The sequence below is a fragment of the Nematolebias whitei genome, chromosome 11 (genome assembly GCF_014905685.2).
Source record: "Nematolebias whitei isolate Nwh7 chromosome 11, NemWhi1, whole genome shotgun sequence".
Lineage (NCBI taxonomy): Eukaryota > Metazoa > Chordata > Actinopteri > Cyprinodontiformes > Rivulidae > Nematolebias > Nematolebias whitei.
The window spans coordinates 23,506,932-23,527,853 of record NC_056508.1 but is presented as its reverse complement, the minus strand read 5'-3'; the positions used below and the strand labels follow the sequence as shown (position 1 = coordinate 23,527,853).

At 41.0% G+C, this 20,922-nt stretch overlaps 1 protein-coding gene across 3 annotated transcripts in view; it reads right to left on the bottom strand.

Annotated features, from left to right (window-relative positions):
• Positions 1-1,772: 1,772 nt before the first annotated feature.
• camta1a (calmodulin binding transcription activator 1a) overlaps positions 1,773-20,922 on the bottom strand; it is a 389,929-nt gene continuing 370,779 nt past the window's right edge. For 2 of the 3 annotated variants that reach the window (XM_037684775.1, XM_037684773.1), the window contains 13 exons: positions 12,195-12,379; positions 11,821-12,017; positions 11,636-11,714; positions 11,204-11,543; positions 10,623-11,098; positions 8,198-8,376; positions 7,737-7,980; positions 6,871-6,942; positions 6,748-6,768; positions 6,457-6,656; positions 6,032-6,106; positions 4,314-4,344; positions 1,773-2,897 (listed from right to left, as the gene is read on the bottom strand). In XM_037684775.1, the coding sequence (XP_037540703.1) occupies positions 2,865-2,897; positions 4,314-4,344; positions 6,032-6,106; positions 6,457-6,656; positions 6,748-6,768; positions 6,871-6,942; positions 7,737-7,980; positions 8,198-8,376; positions 10,623-11,098; positions 11,204-11,543; positions 11,636-11,714; positions 11,821-12,017; positions 12,195-12,379 (2,132 nt within the window). In that variant the 3' untranslated portion in view covers positions 1,773-2,864. Of the gene's footprint in view, positions 2,898-4,290; positions 4,345-6,031; positions 6,107-6,456; positions 6,657-6,747; positions 6,769-6,870; positions 6,943-7,736; positions 7,981-8,197; positions 8,377-10,622; positions 11,099-11,203; positions 11,544-11,635; positions 11,715-11,820; positions 12,018-12,194; positions 12,380-20,922 lie in introns of all 3 variants that reach the window. The other variant, XM_037684774.1, reaches the window with a different exon arrangement.

Below are 20,922 nucleotides of genomic sequence, written 5' to 3'. Positions count from 1 at the left end.
CGATGGTTAAAAAGTATTTTAAAAATCAAGTTTTCAAGTGGCACTTGGCTGAATGTTCACATGTTTGAATTACTTTTTGGTAAGAATATTCTTCAGAAATTAGACAGCAGCCAACAGGCCCTCATAATAAATCATCTGTTATTTGCTTCTCACCCGTTTCGGACCTAAACTTACACTATAATTCAGAGTTCAATATACATTTTATACTTCACATTAAATACTACAGTGATTTATGCTCATTGAGTCTTCATGGACATTTTCTAGAAGCTCCTTCTTGGCTGGATTCATGTTTCATTTTGCAAGAAAGGCAATCTACTGTACAACTTTGTTAACTACAGTTTGTTTCGTGGTTTTCAGCATCCAAAGCGTTTTTTTCCCCCTCAAATAAATGACAAGATCTAGTTCCTTCAACATAAATTATTAATATTGAACTGAATGAGCTGGAAAGACACAATATGTTTTTATACCAGCCACCAGTTTTACACCGAGTTCCTAAAATCTAAGCTTGGTGCTACGTCTCAGTCTTTAGAAAAGTCATCTGTTCCAGCGATTAATAACAACAAAGAGTGGTTGACAGGAGTCCAATGAGCAAGGCTCCTTTTGATTTTTACAATCTTTAGGTTTAGACAAAGATACCTCAATAATCATGTATCACATTCCATTTTTAGTGACAACAAAAATCAAACAGCTTTGACATCCCGTGATGAGAAAATGCTCAACATGAGTGGACGATGGCGACGCAATGAGCCGAAGACTCTGCTCGAGTCCCTCTGCGACCTGTGTACCTCGTTGGTTTTTGAATCTTCAACCATTTGTGACTTTATGGTTTTCAGTGCTAATGTTTATGACGTCACTGTATTTGTACTTGTTCAGCAAAAACAACAAACATGTTCAGCTAATTGTCTAAACTACAGAGCAATCACGTATCTTGGCACCATTGGTAAAAGTTTCTTGGGAGCCCAAATTAAACAAACAAACAACAACAAAAATAAATAAATCAAGGAAATGAACGTAACTATAGTGGTTTTCAGATCATTTTGAAGACCTCTCCTAACACTAAATACATTATTTTAAAACTTTTTTTTTAATATGTATTAATATCATGCTTTAGCAAAACGTTCGTCTTCAGAACAATCAAAATAAAGTGAAATACTCTAATAGTGAAATATTTGTCATTTTACAGAGCATAGCCACTACTGCTTTTGTTGTTTTGTTTTTTCTCTCTTGTCTTTTGACTCTGTTCATAGTTTTCATGCACGTAGCTCATTTTTATCCCAGCTATTTACACTATATACAAACAATACAACCATACTTTTTCGGCATTCAAACAAAACTATACAAATATTCTGTTTTTGTCTTGTTCCTGTTTTTGACCCATTTTTAATGAATAAAATAATATATTTCTAAAATACAATCCCCCACGGGGAACATGTTAATATTATTTTTTTCCTACACATCTTGCAGCCTTCTTTATTTACAGAAATCACTCAATTGTCAAAAATATGGATTTGTCAAACCCCCTATTTTGGGACAAGCTTAGGGACCCCACAAAGAATCTCTAAGACGTCAAGGCAATGCATGTGATCTTCCCTTCCAAAGCCTACGCAGGCTCTGAAGTTCGTTAAAAACAAACCAACCAACAAACAAACAAAACAAAAACCCAGTAACAACCTGCATGACCATTACAACACAAAACAGGGACGTTTTTTCCTCTTCTAGGTTGCAGAAGGGGGATCAACTGAACAAGCCAAATGGGAATAAAATCAACAGGACAGCATGGAAATAGCCTAATTACAGAAAAAAAGAGAGGCTCTAATGACGGAGAACATGGATGTGTGGGGTCACTAACGTGAAAAAATGAAGAAAATCAGAGGAGAGGCTGAAAGACTAGGCCATAAACACACAAGCAAAGACATTTCTTCCCAAGAAGTCATGCATTTTCTCTTGGTAGGGTTTTAAGAACATATAGCCTGGAGGTACAGATCACCAATACATTGACAATGATGGAAGAAATACATTGGACAATATGAAACAAATTCAAGTAGTAAAGTGACTATATATATATTTATATATAGAGCGAGATATGATAAAGCGTTTTTTTTTAATAAGAAATGTTAAAACAGAAATATTCATCCCTAATTTGTGGTTTTGATTTTCACTACATTCATTTGGAGCTCTACCCATGAGGGTAGACTGGTGGGGTAGAGCGCGGTCGGACGGGAGAAAACATTAATTTAAGCTGAGTATCGTTCAATCAAAAGGAGTGGATTAAAGTGGATAGGTGGGTTATATCAGTGTATTTGGTCTTTAAATGAATTAAACTGGTAAGATACAAAATAAACCATGGAGTTCAACAGGAGTCCACAATGTTTCTGTGAGGTTTTCTTTTGTCTTCTGAGATTTTCTGCAGCCGCCCAAACTTTCCACCTGACGAGGTCCTCGACATGTGACAATCCACCTGCCCTGCATCGCCTTCCTTTGTCGTTCAAAACTTCTTCATATCCAGGAAACACAAAGAAATCCATGAAAAAGTGCAAAAAATGCCACAAAGCCAATGTTCTGCACCCTTCCCCCCACATGCCCTGTCAGTTTCTAGTCCTGTTGCCACTCTTCAGTCCAAATCAAGTCAGTGGAAACAACCGATGTGTGGGGAAAAAATGCTGTTGTACATGTAATAGTAGCACTGCTGTTGTAGTAATAATAGCAGTGCTTGCATTGATGTTTTTCTTTTCTTTTCTTTTTTTAACTTCTTTTCAATGTTCTGTTCTTTTGTAAATTGTCTCAGGTACAAACAAAAAAAAAAAAGAAGAAGAGAGGAGTCGGGAGAGTGATGTCACATCGCAAGGGGGCTCTTCTGAGGGGTCTCATGTTCCCTGGCCCTTTTCAATTCTTTCACCCTGAAACACAGAGATGGACGAGCTTCTGTAAATAAAACGTGAAAAGTGGGAACAGATTCAAGCAAACGCGCACACAGACACAAACACAGGCCTGACGCCATCACATATTGAGACCGAGCCTCACGTCAGCTCAGAACATCAGGCACTAACCCTGCTCTGTGAAAGGAAACATCGTTTATAGTTGAAATGAAACAGAAAATACAACTTTGACCTTGAAAATTAGAAAATGAGACAGCTTAAACACAGTTACAGAATCCCTGTTAAAAGCAGCAATAAGCTCAAATCTGTGTATAAATAATTAAAGAAAAATATGACGTTAACAATTAAAGTTGATATATTGAAACACCATTTTACTGGATATCATCTCTAATTAATACTCAAGTGACTTGTGTATTTAGTCAGCTTTAGTGACTTATGAATGCAATAAATTGTTGCTCTTAACGCTTTAATAGTTTTTTTGTTTGTTTTTTTCCACAGACACACAGTTATTAGTTGCAAATTTTACTTTTCCATACAAAAAAAAAAACCCAACCAACCCCTTTCTGACTGATACATGTTTCAAAACACACAAAAAAATCACCACAATATTCATATATTTATACAAAAATAGTAACAGCAGGTAGTAGCCAGGAGACTAAATGTATTTATTGTGTATGTTAGTTAGGTGTAGCATATTTTTGATTCAGATGGGCAGGTCACATTAAATCTTAAAGAGAAACGGGACAGGTGAAGTTCCCCCCTCAGTCTGTCGAGTGGCTTGAAACAGAGCATACAGTCAGCCAGCCAGAGACACAACTACTTCAAAAACAGCCGGTTTAGAGCATGCCTAAAAGTAGAAGTTGTCAGCACTTGACATGCAGCAGGAGATCAACAGAGTTGAGAGAAAATAAAAGCTTCCTGAACTCTTAAACTGGCCATGTGCAGACTCACACAAAGCTGAATTCAAACAGAACAACATAAAGTGTCATTTTAGAGAAGAAAACGACAAGAGATAAAAATAAATACAAAGAGAGAGAGAGAGAGAGAATCAGAGACGTGTCCGGTAAGTGTTGCAGTGGACTCATCATTCAGAAGCATTTTGTTAGTCTGAGAAAGGTTCTGCTCTAAATGTGAGCCTCTCAGTCCACCCGTGGCTCCGGTCGGCAGCCTTCATGCAAGCAGGCATCAAGCAACAGTGGTGGAGCATGAGGAGGGGCTGGGTGGGGAGGTGGGAGAGAAGGAGCAGAGGTGAAAATGTGAAAGAAAAGAAGAGATCACCGAGGCAGAGACTTCCGATTATTGAGATTATTGTTTCAGCAAAGAGTGAGAGAGACACACGGGGAGGACTGAAGGAGAGAGAGGCGCAGGGAGTAAACAGGTAGAGGAGATAAAGAGAGGAGGGGGAGGCATGAACTGAGTTGCTGAGGCTGCACTCACCCGCTTGAACAGTCTATGGTCCATCAAGGGGCTTAGCATAAACAGCAAAACAATACCAGACAGCTATTAGCACACAGTGGGCACCGTGGAGGGGGGTGGGTGGGGGGGGGGGCAAGGACAGGTGGGGGCGGGAGGTGGAGCTCAAGGATTATGGGTATTTCTAACCACTGGTTGTAAAAAAAAATATATATATATCAAACACCTCACTGTGAACAAACAAAAAGTAAAAAAAGTCATTTTCTGCCTTGTGGTACAGCATCCAGTAAAAGCGAGTACACCCATGTGCAAAATCACTGAAACGTGTGTTTGACTCTCACTCACTTCATTGATTTCAACTCTGGCATTTTGTCTGATGTACTCTAAATTCTCTCAATTTAGTTTAGTTACATGAAAATGGTATACAGTAGTCCCTCGTTTATCACGGGGGATCTGTACCCTGAAGACCCGTGATAAGTGAAAAACCGCGAAGTAGGAATAGTAGTACAAGTAGTAAGTAGTAGTTTATTTTATTATATACTGTATATACTGCCCACATTCTTGCAATATTCTAAATGTTTCTCAATGTTTCCAAATGCTAAAGTTCTATCTTATCTTAGATAAGATAAGATGATTTCAACTCTTTGCCTCCGCTGCTCTCAGCTACCTGCAAGCGCCCTTGGCCACGCCCACTTCTCCGCTCTGCATGGTGAACAGCTGATCAGCTGCAGCAAGAAGCTTATCCTAGAATATGGGTTGCGCATATGTGCAGCAGGTGCTAAATAGTTTCAAATAATTTATTTTAAATGAAAAATTTCATGCCGATCGTGCAGCTCATCCATCAATCCAGCCTGTGTGTCAAGTGCAATCTTATTTTGAAAAAAAAAAAAAAAACGAACCGCAAAGTAACGAGGGACTACTGTACTGTAGTTCGAAAAGCAAAAACTCCACAAATTCATGCAGCAAATCTTTAACTTCTGGTTTAATTTACAATTCTTTGTTTATGATCACACAGATATTCTTCCAGGCCACTTTAAATGAAATGTAAGACAGTTCAGTGTTTTTAATGTGAACAGGGACGTTCCTCTGTAGCCGAGCCTCTAACGACCTGGAGTCTCATTATACCATCAGCTACTTTGATAGATCCACAGGAAGTTATGGTGCCTTCTAGAACCTCTGGTGTTAATGTAGCTCAGCAACTAATCAAAATGATGTGCTCCGAATTTTATTATTTTAACAAGCTCCTCTTCATTATGAACGTTTAAATGAGCAGTTGCAAGTATTTCATTGTTTGGATGACTCACGGAGACATTCAGCCTCCTTGCTGCTGAAGGTAACTCACTTCCTTTAGGCACTCTGACTGCTTTTGTTGTGTCCACATCGCAGGAGGAACAGACAAGCTAGTTTTCTGTTTGTTGTTTTACTTCTAAATTGGAAGTAGGTGTTTTTACAGTACGAGGGAACCTTTATGTAACTGAACTGTGTGATAACTGGTCCAGACAATGTAAATTTAGCTTCTACATAAAATTAAAGACTGAGAGGTGATTCTGTTTGGAATATTTTGAGAAGAAAGTCATCTTGCACAAGAATGCACCTGCTGAAGTTGTACATGGTCATTTTTACTATACCTCATTAATAACACAATAGTAAAAAATATAAATAAAAAACCTTTTAGATGAAGAACCAGCTGTTGCTGTATTTTACCAGTAGATTTTCATTTCCAACGTGTTGTTGAGGCCTACCTGTGGCGGCAGCGTCGTAGAAACCTCATTATCTTCCTTGCAGCCTGATCCTGCCTTTTTGTGAGCAGACTACCCCTAAAAAACAAAATAGAGTTCACCTATAAACAATTGTTAATAAAATGTTAAAATGTCGTCAATGGTCATTTTTCAAATGAGAATGTGACCTTTTTTTTTTTTTTTTTTTTTACAAAGCACGAGGTATTTAATAAACCAAAAGTGAACATTTATCATCCCTCAAACTTATTTCTGTAAATTACTGTGTTGATAAATGACCCAAAGCAGTCACCATTAATCAGTTCATCAGACATGTCCAGTAATTTAACTGTCATTTTGTGGCCATGTTGGATGATGGAGTGGCTTCTGTATGCAGCAGGGTTAATATATTCTGCTATTTGGTCGTGATGAGGCTTGTGTCCGAGTGTCACCTCAGTTTGTGCTGCACCAGGGCAGCAGCTGCCCCACGCTGATGAGGCTTCAGCCTGCCAAACTCCTTGTAGCTGCGGTAGTATTGCTGAATGAGCACCGCCGCCCTCCTGCTCTGTTGGAACTTCTTCTGCTCGTGGTAGCTACGGAATTTACTCTGGATAAGGATGGCGGCCTGCGTCATCTTCTTATAAAGTGCATACTGCAGACGAGCACAGAGCAATATATCAGGCTTTGTTACGTTTAGTGCAAGAGTGCTGCAGGTTCATGCCATAAAGCAAGCAACATGTTACCTTCAAGGCTATCCATGTTAGCTTGTAAACAGGAAAAAGGAAGACACTTTCAATGATGTACTCTAAAAATACTCGGGCTGAGGTGCAACACTGGCTTACAGACTTCAGAGCTGTGAAGCCTACCTGTTTGTATTTCTTGTAGCAGCGTTGTATAACAGCAGCAGCTACTTCCTGTTGCTCTTGGAGCGGCCGCCCCTGTTGGAAAGTAAAGTGGGACAGGTCAGAGGTTAAAGTTGAGTCTTGTTTTTGGCACAAAGGATATCAGCGGGTTGCTGAGGTGTCGTGGTGGCTAGAATATAAATCCACCCCGGATAAAGACCACGTCTTGTGGACCAAAGAGTGAAGTGGGTAAGATGCTGCCCAACAGAGAGCCCTCACAGTACCAGCTGGCAGATGAGCACAAAAGACAACTGTGAACGACAGTGAACAGTTTGTCACGTAAAAGCTTAATAAAAGTTGTCAGAGGGGTGGGGAGGCAGATTGGGAAAGAGACTGGGCAGGATGAGAACTGGTGTGCGGAGAGCTAGTTAAATACAGGCAGAAGCAGGTGTCCCTAACTGAGAAAGGACATAAAGACAGAGTGGGGGCGCAGCAGCTCAACAAGGTCTAAGTGCAGCAGGGACATGGGGGGTAGTGCAGCTCCTCTAAGCAAGGCCATGCTCCGCTCAAGCCACCTTTCCCATGCTAAAACCACAGGAACATATGTATAGTTTTTGTCTTAATGTTGTAATGTGATTATGAGCAGAGAAACAGAATGACACAAATATAACGACTGAACTCCATATTCAGTAGCAACCATGATTAGAAGACAGAAGGTAGATAAAACCACATCACAAATGCTGAACTTCACAGCAAAAAATAGGACTCCACAGCTTGACCAGCATAAAGTCACCCCTAAAATCACAAAAACAAACCTATTTAATTTTGCTAATCCTATTAGCCGAGCTACAAAACAAGAAAAGTATTGGACCTGGACCCCGGGCCTGTACCTTGTACTTGCGGAAGGCAGTTTGGACCAGACGGGCAGCCTCATACAGCTCTCTCTGCTCTGGATCTGACAGAGTCAGCTGGGCCAGGTCTCGCTCCACCTTGCTGTTGGAGGCATTGATGAACTCACTCCAGTCAGCTAGAGAAGGGACCGCTGACCTGTCCAGGGGGCCCTCCTGCAGCGGAGACCCCCCAGGACTCAGGCTAGGGTTGGAAGTTGGTGTCAGAGGTTCATTGTACAGAGATCTAAGGAAAAAGGCGACATGAAGAGTATGACTTTCAACTGTATCTCAGAATAAATGTTTACTCACTCAATACCAAACTTTTAAGATCTTTAAATGAAAATACGTTGTTTGTTCATTTTTTATTCATTCTTATCCATCAAAGTAAGAACTTTTTTTGTTTGCCATAGCATGCAAACTGGTTCCACAACATGCATACTCAGTTCAGTGATACTCCTTACCGTAAGTGTATGATGCTTGGCAGCTGTTCCACATCACCCAAGTAGTTGGCCAGCCAGTTCATGGTGCTGCTGACCCCTGATGTATCTAAGGGCACGGAGTCCGCTGCTGTGAAGTTCTCCCTTTTGATTCTCTCTGGTGTGGCTTCAATGATGTGCTCTGCCAGAGTCATCATATTCACCTGTTGGTTTGAGAAAATACTGAACTTACTGAAGTAAGCACCGTGTAAGTTTTCATCAGTGTGCTGTCTCTTCACGGCCTAGTTCTGAAGGTTTAATGGTTTGGTGCAAAGACAAAAACATTGGCTTTTATTAATGACAGCAATAATGCTAGAGGCTAAAATTCTCATTCTGGCACTTCATCTGTTGGAGCAGTAGTTAGACTGATATGGATGCCTGGAAGGATCCCATGGCTATTGAAGAAGATCAATACAAAGAGTTTATTATGTAGTGATGGTCATTGACAGAGTGCCAGGTGGGGTTGTTTTATATTGCCAACCCAATGCAGCAGGCTGGCATTAAAGAAGAGGTGTGATCTTGTAATACTTTATACCCAGGCAACACCCTCCCTCTGATATAGTAATTTGTATATACAGTGGGGAGAACAAGTATTTGATAGACTGTTGATTTTTCAGGTTTTCCCACTTGCAAAGCTTGTAGATGACTGTAATTTTTATCATATGTACTTTTCAACTGTGAGTGATGGAATCTAAAACAAAAATCCAGAAAAATACAATGTATGATTTTTAAATAATTAATTTCCATTTTATTGTGTGAAATAAGTATTTGATCATCTATCAACCAGTAAGAATTTTGGCTCTCACCGACATGTTAGTTCTTCTTTAAGAAGCCCTCCTGTTCTCCACTCATTACCTGTATTAACTGCACCTGTTTGGACTCGTGACCTGTATAAAAGACACCTGTCCACACACTCAATCAATCAGACTCCAGCATCTCCACAATGCCCAAGGCCAGAGAGCTGTGTAAGGACATCAGGGATAAAATTGTAGACCTGCACAAGGCTGGGATGGGCTACAGGACAATAGGCAAGCAGCTTGGTGAGAAGGCAACAACAGTTGGTGCAATTATTAGAAAATGGAAGAAATACAAAATAACGGAAAATCTCCCTCGGTCTGGGGCGCCATGCAAGATCTCACCTTGTGGAGCATCATTGATCTTGAGGAAGGTGAGGAATGAGCCCAGAACTACACGGCAGGACCTGGTCAATGACCTGAATAGAGCTGGGACCACAGTCTCAAAGAAAACAATCAGTAACACTACGCCGTCAAGGATTAAAATCCTGCAGTGCACGCAAGGTGCCCTTCCTCAAGCCAACGCATGTCAAAGCCCGTCTGAAGTTTGCAAATGACCATCTGAATGATCCAGAGGAGGAATGGGAGAAGGTCATGTGGTCTGATGAGACAAAAATAGAACTTTTTGGTTTAAACTCCACTCGTCATGTTTGGAGGAAGAAGAATGATGAGTACAACCCCAAGAACACCATCCCAACCGTGAAGCATGGCGGTGGAAACATCATTCTTTGGGGATTCTTTTCTGCAAAGGGGACAGGACGACTGCACCATATTGTGGGGAGGGTGGATGGGGCCATGTATCGTGAGATTTTGGCCAACAACCTCCTTCCCTCAGTAAGAGCACTGAAGATGGGTCGTGGCTGGGTCTTCCAGCATGATAACGACCCAAAACACACAGCCAGGGCAACTAAAGAGTGGCTCCGTAGGAAACATCTTAAGGTCCTGGAGTGGCCTAGCCAGTCTCCAGACATGAATCCCATAGAAAATCTTTGGAGGGAGCTTAAAGTCCATGTGGCCCAGCGACAGCCCCGAAACCTGAAGGCTCTGGAGGAGATCTGTATGGAGGAGTGGGCCAAAATCCCTGCTGCAGTGTGTGCAAACCTGGTCAAGAACTACAGGAAACGTCTGATCTCTGTAATTGCAAACAAAGGTTTCTGTACCAAATATTAAGTTTCATTTTTCTGGTGTATCAAATACTTCTTTCACACAATAAAATGGAAATTAATTATTTAAAAATCATACATTGTATTTTTCTGTATTTTTGTTTTAGATTCCATCACTCACAGTTGAAGAGTACCTATGATAAAAATTACAGTCATCTACAAGCTTTGCAAGTTGGAAAACCTGAAAAATCAACAGTCTATCAAATACTTGTTCTCCCCACTGTATATATATACAGTATATCCTTGTACTTGAAAAAAATCAAATCAATTAGAAAAGACAAAAAACGTGTCTTTCTGTTTATGTGCATATATCCTGTATCTATTGTTTCAGTTGTATTTCACTGTATGACATCTTGACATAGAAGTCTTCAGCAAGATCAATCCCAAAATATTTCTTCAGCACTAGTTCAACATAGAGATGACTGAGAACAGTTTCCTGTTCTTCATCCTCACCTGCAGGTCGTCCATCTGTGTGAAACAGTCCTGGTTCTCCAAATCTTCCCGATATGATAGCAGCTCTGAATTAGCCATCTCTCTGTCTGCCATAACCAGCATACCTAGCTGTTCCCGCTGCCGCAGTCGGTTGACCAGCTTCTCTTTTGCTAGACTGCTGCTCCCGCTCATCCCTAGCGACTTCCTCCCCAAGTTGCTGCTTGAGAAATTATCTCTGGAGGTCCATCTGGCAGTTGCGGTGCTGCCTCCTGTAGACAGGTGTTTGTCTGAGCTCAGGCCCTCTGAGGACAGGCTCTTGGTGCTTGTGGACAGTTTGTGGAGTTGCTGCTGCTCCAGGCTCAAAGGAACAGACATGGCCTTGTTAGGCCGAGTCTGAAACAGTTCTGGATTGGGTTTATGTTTTTTAGCTAGTGGGAGGTCTCTTTGGCCCTCACTGTTGTAACAGTTGGAGGGCTCTGACCTAGGTCTCCTCAAGTCTGAAAAAATAGAACAGAGTAAGCTGAATACCATCTCAAAAAGTTTAAACTTGTCAGAGCGCATCAGGAATTACAAAATGTTCCAGTCAATGACTCTGTGCTGACCTGGATTGAGGCTAGTGGTGCTTGATATAGTAGTGTTGGTAGGACCTTTCTTTCCACTGGGTGCTACTGTGCCGTCGTTTGCCCAGCTGACCATCCAGCTGTCTGTGGTGGGTGCGTCAGGGGCTGGAGAGAAAGACATACGGCTTGTGGGTGGTAGAGGTGCTGGGGGCTGTTCTTCCCGCTGTAGCTGCTCCAAGCACTCAGCCAACTTGGTGTGGCCACGAGAGCGTGCAATCGATAACGGTAAGCGACCCAGAGAGTCTGGGATTGCTAGGGCACGTCTGTCCCATTTATACAGGACCACTGCTGCCTCCAAGTGACCCAGTGCACATGCCCACATCTGGATGGAAAGGAAAACAAGAAAAGTAGCATTTTAAAAGATCTGTCATGATCAATTTTTGCCCACACAGACAAAAGTTCACATTGTCTTACCAAAGGAGTACAGGAGAAGTGATCGACATTGAGAGGGTCCACTTCTAACTCCAGATCAATACTATCGGCATGCTTAGTCCTGGATAAGAGAAACAAAAAAACAATGAGCTTCTCTCAAGTATTTGGTGTTGTGTATGCTTAAACCATAGAGCCATTATAAATTTTGTGGAAAATTTCCTTCTCACCTCCATTTGATGAGTGTCTGAATGAGGGTGGCATAGCCCTGGCCAGCAGCCAGGTGAAGGAGTGTCATCCCTCTGAAGGTCTTAGAGTGGATTAAATGTTTGGACTTGGCCCAGCAAGCTCTGCTCATCATCTTCTCACAGACCACCACGACACGGCTCTCAAACGAGCTGCTGGCCTGCATCTGGCCAGAAACACACTAAAAGCACCAAAGAACATCAAGCTGTTATATCGCTAGCAGAACATTCATTGTGGCTGTAGATGTGAAATATTTTAGTCAGTCAGTGAAAGTGATGTCCGACCGGCTTAGTGTGTGCTGTCACAAGCACAGTAGCTGGCTTCAGTCATGGTATGAACAGAATGATGCTTTTTTTACCTGTGACTGGCTGTTGTTGCCTCCTCCACCTCCTCCACAGCCTCCTCCTCCTGCACCCCCTCCCCCTGTTCCTCCACCAGCTCCGCCACTCCCTGCACTGCTCGACTGCTGGTGGCTGGCCATCTCTGCCATCCTTCTCTCCATCTGCTCCAAGCGCTCCAGGATAGACATTCTGAACTGGTTATCTGGGCACAAAGAGGAACCCAGAAGAACATGTCAGTGAACAAGTACAATCAAGTGTGAGAGAAGATTATGTCAGTATGCTAGTTCCAGTACAAACAACCCCAAATCCTGACATGACAAATATTCACACAGTACGTATGCCCACCCCCCCCCCCCCCAAATCTGCACCTAGAAGATTTTAAATTGAGGCAGTGGCAATGGCAGATATTGTCATGAAGAGTACAATCAAAGAACAAATCCACTAATCTATTTTTTTATTTACTAATAGCTAAAACAAGAGCTGATCATTTTTTTAAAATCAATTTTCAAATACATGTCATTAAGGAAAACAATTGCACTGTCCAGCAGCTAATTTAAAAGACACTACCTAAGAAGTAAAGCATTAACATCTTTGTCTTTGTACTTCAAAGATCCAACTGACTAACAGAGTTAGTCTGATCATGATAAATGTGTCCAACAATCACATCAAACAAGCTTTAGTGACAGTGTACAGCTGAAGGCCCTGTCCAGTTGATTTAGAGCCTGGCATGGCCCTGTTTCATGCACCTGTTTGGAACAAGCTGACCGTAGAGCTTAAATCAAAGCTTACGCACTTTACTTCAAGTATTTGACAATGCAGCCTTTTCATACATCAAGATGGACAGAGATGCATTCAATGAAGACGGCTTAAAAGCTGTTTTAGAGGTAACTACTATGGTGCGCTCTGTGGCAGTAAGAATAGTTTCACTGCTTCTTTTTACTTCTTGCAACAAACAAAGCTATCATTTACAGTAGGCCACACATTTTATTAAAAACATTACAGAAACTTCTACCACCATATCCTTTCTGAAAAACAATGAAAAATCTTGAAAATTAAACTTTTTTTAATCCCCATGTCAATTACCAGGACAATACAGTTTTTAATGAAGTTCTGATGACTTATGTTTTAAATCAACATTTGTAAAATTGTTTTTATTTAGAATGATGCTGATGACTTATGCTTTTTTTAAAGAAGATCAATACCCCTATCAATTCAGTCCCAGTTGTAGACCTTTCTAAGCTGATTGATTGTGGAAATAAAAGCCTTGTAAATAAGCAACTTGTAAATAATTTAGATGTTTATGATGCTTAATGTTCAGTCTGATCAAGGCCAACAATATGGTGGTTTATTGTCGAGCTAAAACAGTTGCTAAGGTTTTCCAGCTTCTACAGTCTGCATTCAACATCATCCAGTCAGACTTGTTCCATCTCAGACTGGTGCTAAATGCTAATAAAATGAACGGGATGTTGTTTCCAAACATGAAGTTGATACCAGCAGTCCTTCCTTCTATCTCATCCATACATGGTGTTCCTATTGAGTTTGTCGATTCTTGCAAACACTTGGGAATCTTGGTCGATTCACTTCTCTCTTTTAAGCCAAATGTTGAAAACTTGGTGAAGAAATTTAAAGTAAAATTAGGTTTATTTTTCAGAAATAGATCTAGCTTAACTCTAAATGCTAGAAAACACCTTGTAGATGCTACTTTCCTTCTGACCATTGATTATGGTGACATTATTTACATGAATGCCCCTCCAAGCTCCTTGCAGATGTTGGATGCTGTCTACCATGGTGCGCTAAGATTCATAACTGGTTGTAACTACTGTACCCACCATTGCACCCTGTATTCACTGGTCAGTTGTTCATCATTAACTTCATGCAGACTTTCTCACTGGTACATTTTCATCTTTAAATCACTCCTTGGTCTGCTGCCTTCATACATCTCCTCCTACATGTCTCATTAGTGCAGTTACAGCGTGCGCTCTCAAGCCATCATTACCTGCAGTGTACCCTCAGTGCCGGCTGATCTCGGCAAAAAGGCATTTTCTTACTCTGCTCCTGTTTCCTGGAATATCTTGCAAAATGATCTGAAGCTGTCGACTTTGATCAAGGGATTTAAAAAAATTAAGTTCAACGCAAAAATCAATGCAGACATGTTCTTGTTTTTAGTATTTTAGTATTTACCTCATTTCATAATGTAGCTTGATTTTATTTTGTTTTATACCACAGCTTTTATTTACTTTCTATTTTTATTTTATATGCATTTTATGGCTGTTTATTTTTGTGTGTACCTTATCTGTGGTTTGTCTAATACAGGTCTCTCTTGAAAATGAGTCTTCGTGACTCAGTGAGACTAACCTGTATAAATAAAGGTTGAATGAAAAAAAGGCAACATGAAAAGAAATAAGCCTGTTTTCAGAGAAAGATGTGATGAAACAGATCTTTCATAGAAATATGTCAACTTGTGAGGTAGAAGAGACTGCCAAACAATGCCTCACACCTTTGGCTACTGGCCTGAATGGGCATAGTATGGTAGATACTGTAAGCCTAATCCAGGAGAACACTTAGGATGTTTTCCATCAGACAACGTGCTCTGTCAGGGTAATAGCATGTGAACAGATCCACCCAGGACTCACTGAACAATCCTCGAGAATTGAGGCATTGCATTGAAATTTCACTTTATCACAGTCTCTCATCCTGAACAAGCACAAAGGCAATAGTGGAAAGAAAAAAACTCCCTTTTAACAGGAAGAAACCTTCCAGCAGAAGCAGGCTCAGGACAAGTGGCCATCAGCTTTGACCGGCTGGGGTATGAGAGGACAGGAAGGAGAAACAAACAAACAGAATGACAGGTCCATGTGTACTTTCTATTGGATAAAAACACACACAAAGACATGTTAAGGACAGAAATAATTACAAATACAAATAGGTAGAGTAGAGCAAGTAAAGACAGCAGCAGAGTGAGGAAATGTGATCAATTTGTCCTCCAGCAGTCAAAGCCTATAGCAGCATAACTAAGGGACAGCTCAGGAAACCCAAGGTGTCCCTAAATATAGGATTTATCAAAAAGGAAAGACTTAATCCCAGTCTTAAAACTGGACAATGTGTCAGCCTCATGGACAGAAACTGGAAGTTGGTTCCATGAGAGAGGAGCCTGATAACTGAAAGACCTTCCTCCCATTCTGCTCTTGGAAACTCTAGAAACCACAAGTAAACCTGCAGTCTGAGAGTAAAGTGCTCTGTTAGGAAAATATGGAACAATAAGATCTGTAATATAAGATGGAGCTAGGTTGTTGAGGGCTTTGTAGGTTAGAAGTAATATTTTGAATTCAATTCTGAATTTGACAGGGAACCAAAAGAGAGAAGCTAAAACTGGAGAGATATGATCTCTCCTACTAACTGACAGCAGCATTTTGGATCAACTGAAGATGATCTAATGAACTTTTATGGACATCCAGATAATAAACAATTGCAATAGTCCAACCTAAACATGATAGATGCATGGATCAGTTTATCTGCATAATTTCTGGACAAGATATTTCTAATTTTAGTGATATTATGCAGGTGGAGGAAAGCAGTTCTGGTCACTTTTTTTAATGTGGGGGTTAAAATTCAATTCAATTCAGTTTATTTATATAGTGCCAATTCATAACGAAGTTGCCTCAGGGCACTGAACAGAAACATTCACATACATAGAAAAGCCAATTAGTAAAGTTCTCCATCTAAGTAAGCCAGTTAAAAAACACATATCCTGATCAAAAATAACACCGGTTTTTTATTTTATTTTCATATTAGAACTGCAGGTGGGCAGCACAGTGGTGCAGCTGGTAGACCTGTTGCCTCTCAGCGAGCAGGTTACCCTGGTTCAAATCCCGGTCTGGAGGCCTTTCTGGGTGGAGTTTGCATGTTCTCTTTGTGCTGCGTGGGTTTTCTCCTGATACTCCTGTTTCCTCCCACAGACAAAAAACATACATGTTAGGCTGATTGGTAATAGAGCTGTCATTTTTAACCCGGCCGAACCCTAAGCCCGGCCACACCCAACCCAAATTCGGGGTGGATCGGGCCATGATAATGTGCTGGATGAGCGGGCCGGGTCGGTGTTGGGCTTTTAATTAGGTCAGGATCAGCTGCAATCCATTTATATGATAACATGGCCTGCCATACTATCACCAGCCGCACGCGGCCATTTCGCCTGAGCTGACCGGCCTTGAAAGAGGTAAAAAGTTCAGTTAAGCTTCAGATGGGACAGTACTGCCAGGCAGCGACCCATCGCCCAAATGGACGTTCATTCAGCCGCTGCACTCAGCGGACACACGCGGCCGATGACCCAAACAGGTGAGATCCCAAAGCAGACGTGTGTCAGAGCTGTCCACGTGTCTCAGTAATGCAGAAGAATGCAGCAGAAACGGGGTTTAAATGCTTTTTTATGGCCATGAAATGACAAACACCCTCAGCTTCGAACCTTATGCTCCTTTTATTCAGCTGCGCGTCCCCGACCGTTAATAACTAATTAAAAATGTTGTTTTTATTATTTCAGGTTCGGACCTGTAATTACTGTTAATTCGTCGGGTCGGGTGGGGTTTGGAAATTATGACTGTGGGTTGGGGCCGGGTCAAATCAGATTTTTTTGGGCCCAAATGCAACTCTAATTGGTAACTTTAAATAGTGTGGGTGAGAGAGTGAATGATTGTCTCATTTGTCTCTCTGTGTCCCTGTGATGGACTTGTGATCTGTCTAGGGTGTACCCTGCCTTTAGCACAGAGACTGCTGGAGATGGGCAATAGCTCCCGCGACCTGGAAAGGAGAAGCAGGTAAAGAAAAAGTATGGATGGATGGAAAGGTAGGGCCCATGTGGTGCCAGCGGTTACTGAAGCACTCTGAGCTATCGAGTCAAGTCAAGGTTCTTTATTGTCATTCTCATCATATGTGGTACATGTGATGGAACTAAACTGTGTACACAGGTTCCCAGTTACATCCAACAAAATTATAAATTGTAAAAGAAAAACAGTACGGTAATAAGATCTAAAATATGAACTAAGAAATACGCTAAACTAAAAATACACTAAGCACTAATAGTACAAAATCAATACGACGCACAACAGCAGCACAAACAACATAAAGTATGCTGTGCACAGACAATGAATGGGGATGGGCACAGAGAGCCCACTGCAGCAGGGAGTATAGAAGACTGCATTAGCATCCCCCATTTAGCTACTATGAGGCCGTTTCTGTGGCAACCTGCTGCTGAACGGTAACTAGGCGACAGGAACATGGCTGTGTGTATATGGCCTGCCTGTGTGTGTACTATTGGCTTATTGATGAAGGGGAGGAGACGGAGTCAGTATATAAGAGAAAAAAAAGTAATACGCAAACAGTAACAACATAACCTATGAACCTTTTCCTGTGTACTTTTTTCCCTCTGCTTTGATGCCCCATATAGGGACCTAATGACTCTAATGTGAGGTCTTCACAGCACGACCCAGTGACATTTGTGCTTCATGGAACCTTGGAAGTCTCAGCTAAAGGCTCCATAGAGAGCTAATGTCAAAGTAAGTTGCTGTAAAAGAGGTCAAGTAGATTCCATCATTGAGAAGAAAAGCACAATACTACCGGCTGGTAAATTGCTGCTCTCACTGACAGAATGCTGCACTGTGAATAAGGGACTAAAAGAACCTAAATGAGACCCCTGCCTTTGATTCCTATGTGTTCTGCAGACTACCTAAGTGAGCGTGCTGTCAGAAAAGTAGATCACTCTCTTCTCAAACAGTAAAGCTGCTTAGCGTGTTTGCAGAGCTTCTTGAAAGGTGGCTTCCACCTTCAACTATCAACATGCAAGCTGGAGAGGTGAAGAGCTACCAGCCTACTCTAGTCTGAGAGCATAAGCCAATGAGCTGGGGTTAGTCACAGCCTGAGAACTTGCCTTGATACAAGAAAACATGCTTCCTTTCCTTTCAGCTGTTATGTGCTGAGAAGTAAAGACAAAGCAATGGAGGGGAAAAGTGGGAATAGTTAGCAATGGGCTGACATGTCTTTGTTCAAACCCAGTGCTGCAGTGTGCTGCAGTGCAGATGATGTCATCTCCACCTGCTGCCTGCTGCTCCAAATGCGATGCACGTCCACTGCAGAGGGAGGATGGGGGAAGAGTCGAGTGGGAGGAGACAGGGAAGGTGAGCAGCCAAACAGCGCCGTAACAACACTGTGACGTTGTTATCGCCCACCTTCTCTCTGCTTCACTCCCTTGTGACGGTGCGTGGTAGCAGACGTGGTCATTCTCACATATTTAGGGCAGACTGTGACACTTTATTTTCAAAGACAATAGCCTAGAAAAATGAGACAAACTGCTCATTGTGTCAGAGAACAATTAGTGTTTAGTCAAGCAGAGTTTATACAAAATGATGTTATGATACTGGATAAGTTTCTGTGGGTGAATCATTGTCTCTTTAGTGGGGAATTATATATTGTATCATGTTTTTCTTGCTATGATCCTCTAGCGGAATCAGACCCTTACTGACAGCTCCTATTAAAAATTTATGCAAAAGGTCTCTATTATTATATATTTTTTTAATTACAGCATTTACTGATTTATTCATTCTGTTTGAGATAATGGTTTTTCTTGTTGCAAGTGGTTACTGTAGTATCTACAAAAATGTATTTAAATCAAAACAACTAATAGAGCTTTTATTTCTGTACAGTAAAAAAAAAAGCCTCATCAAAATATTTTAAATTAAATCAAATATACTGATATATATACTTATGGTGTTTGATTTCTGCAGACATGAGTGTTTCTTTTTTTTCAGGTTTTCAGTTTCTTTGTAATGCACAAAACATGCATATTAGTTTAACTGGATTCTAAATTGACCAAAGAAATGTGTACTGTGTGCATTTCTTCTTTTGTCTAGTGTATCTTTTTGTTGTCCATGTGATGGACTAAGAATCTGTCTAAGGTGCCTAACCCCGCCTCTCACTCATTGACTCTTGCTTGGAATACAGTCCTGCTCCTTGCAACCCAGAACAAGACAAAGTAGGTACATAAAATAAATTAAGTAGAGATAATTTGGTAAACAAAATCAATTAAGTAATGATAATCTAATAAATAAAATAAATTAAGTAATGATAATCTAGTAAATAAAATCAATTAAGTATTTATAATCTGGTAAATAAGAGCTATTAAGTATTGATAATCTGGTAAATAAATCTATTAAGTAATGATAATCTGGTAAATACAATAAATGAAGTAATTATAATCTGGTAAATAAAATAATTTAAGTAACGATAATCTGTCTTTTTTTTCCCCTCAGAAGTAAAAGGGAAATTAGAAAATCCCATGACTTTTTATTCCAAACGTGAAAGTACTTCAGTACTTTAGTAAAGTTACACCTGCCTCAACTAAAAAGAGTACACTTTTCTACAAAAACTTAAGAAAGTAAGTTAAAACTTTATGACAAAAAAGTGTGTTTTAGGACAAGTGTCCTCTGAAACAAGCAAAGATCAGGAGTCATCCTAAATGTGTACAGAGCTTCAGTCCAGAAAACACTGCCTCACCTGATCTATCTCATCTCTGGGACATGGCAGCGGCTCCTTATGGGACAGGTTGATTTACACGGGGACAAGGAATGAAGGACAACGCTGCTTATGAAGACACAGTGGAGTGCAATCTGAAGGGGTTGCGGGGTAAACGAAGACAGCGGAATAAATAGAGGACAAGGGTGAAATGATATGGGAGGAGAAGAGGAGGAGGACGATGATGAAGGGGAAAAGAGGAGTGAAGTAGCAGGAATCAGAGGACACACAAAGATTGAGTTTGTTCAAGAGGCAGGTTGAAGAAAAAAAATTTAAGATTGGAAAAACTAAGACCAGAGAGGCAGCCGAGTCTCTTAAATCTCTCAGTACAAGCTTTGTTACCTCCTGTTGCACTCTTTGACCAAATTATTAAGACACTTAACTCACCATTTCAGTATAAAATTAACCGACAGCAGAAGACTGAATAAAAACCAAGTACAAACTCATCAAAGGTCCGTTGCTCTGCCAGACTTTAGATTTTAAATGTTCTTAAGTCACATTGAGCTTGATAATAAAGATCTAGTCATTCTTTCATCCTAGCACAACATAAAAGGTTACTTACTTCTGACAGACTGTGAGAGAACATCTTTAATCTTCACTTTTCAACCTCTGCTTGTCTTGATGCCAATCAAATTCAGAGCTGAACCTCATTATATTTCTGCAGCCAGTCAACTTCTCAAATGTAACCCTGTGGAAAGACCAGAGGCCAGCCTCCCTCTGGGTCTTTGTGTGAGCTGATTGACGGGGGCTGGTATTTGTGGCCATGGAGAGGAAAGGACCAGGCCATCTGGCAGCAGCCCGCACAGCTGGAACACTTGGCTCTGAACTGATCAAAAACGCACCATCCTTGCCTATGGGATATGTAAGAACGATTTTAACTACTTAAAACATATGACTCGACTTCTTCTATGCTTCTGTCTACATTTATCACAAGGTGAAATGAGATCCAGGACATGTCCTGGACAGGTCATCAAACCCTGCAACAGACTGCGAGATTTACACTTGAAAAGACAAACGCTTTAAAAATCACATAGAGCAGGGCTATACAACTGGTGGCCCGGGGGCCAAATCAGGCCCACAGGCGACCTCAGTTTGGCCTACCAATGGGTTCATTTGTAAATAAAACTAGATTGTAAACCTTAAAACAAACTTACTTAATGACAAAAACTGCTGGATGTTCAGCCCCTG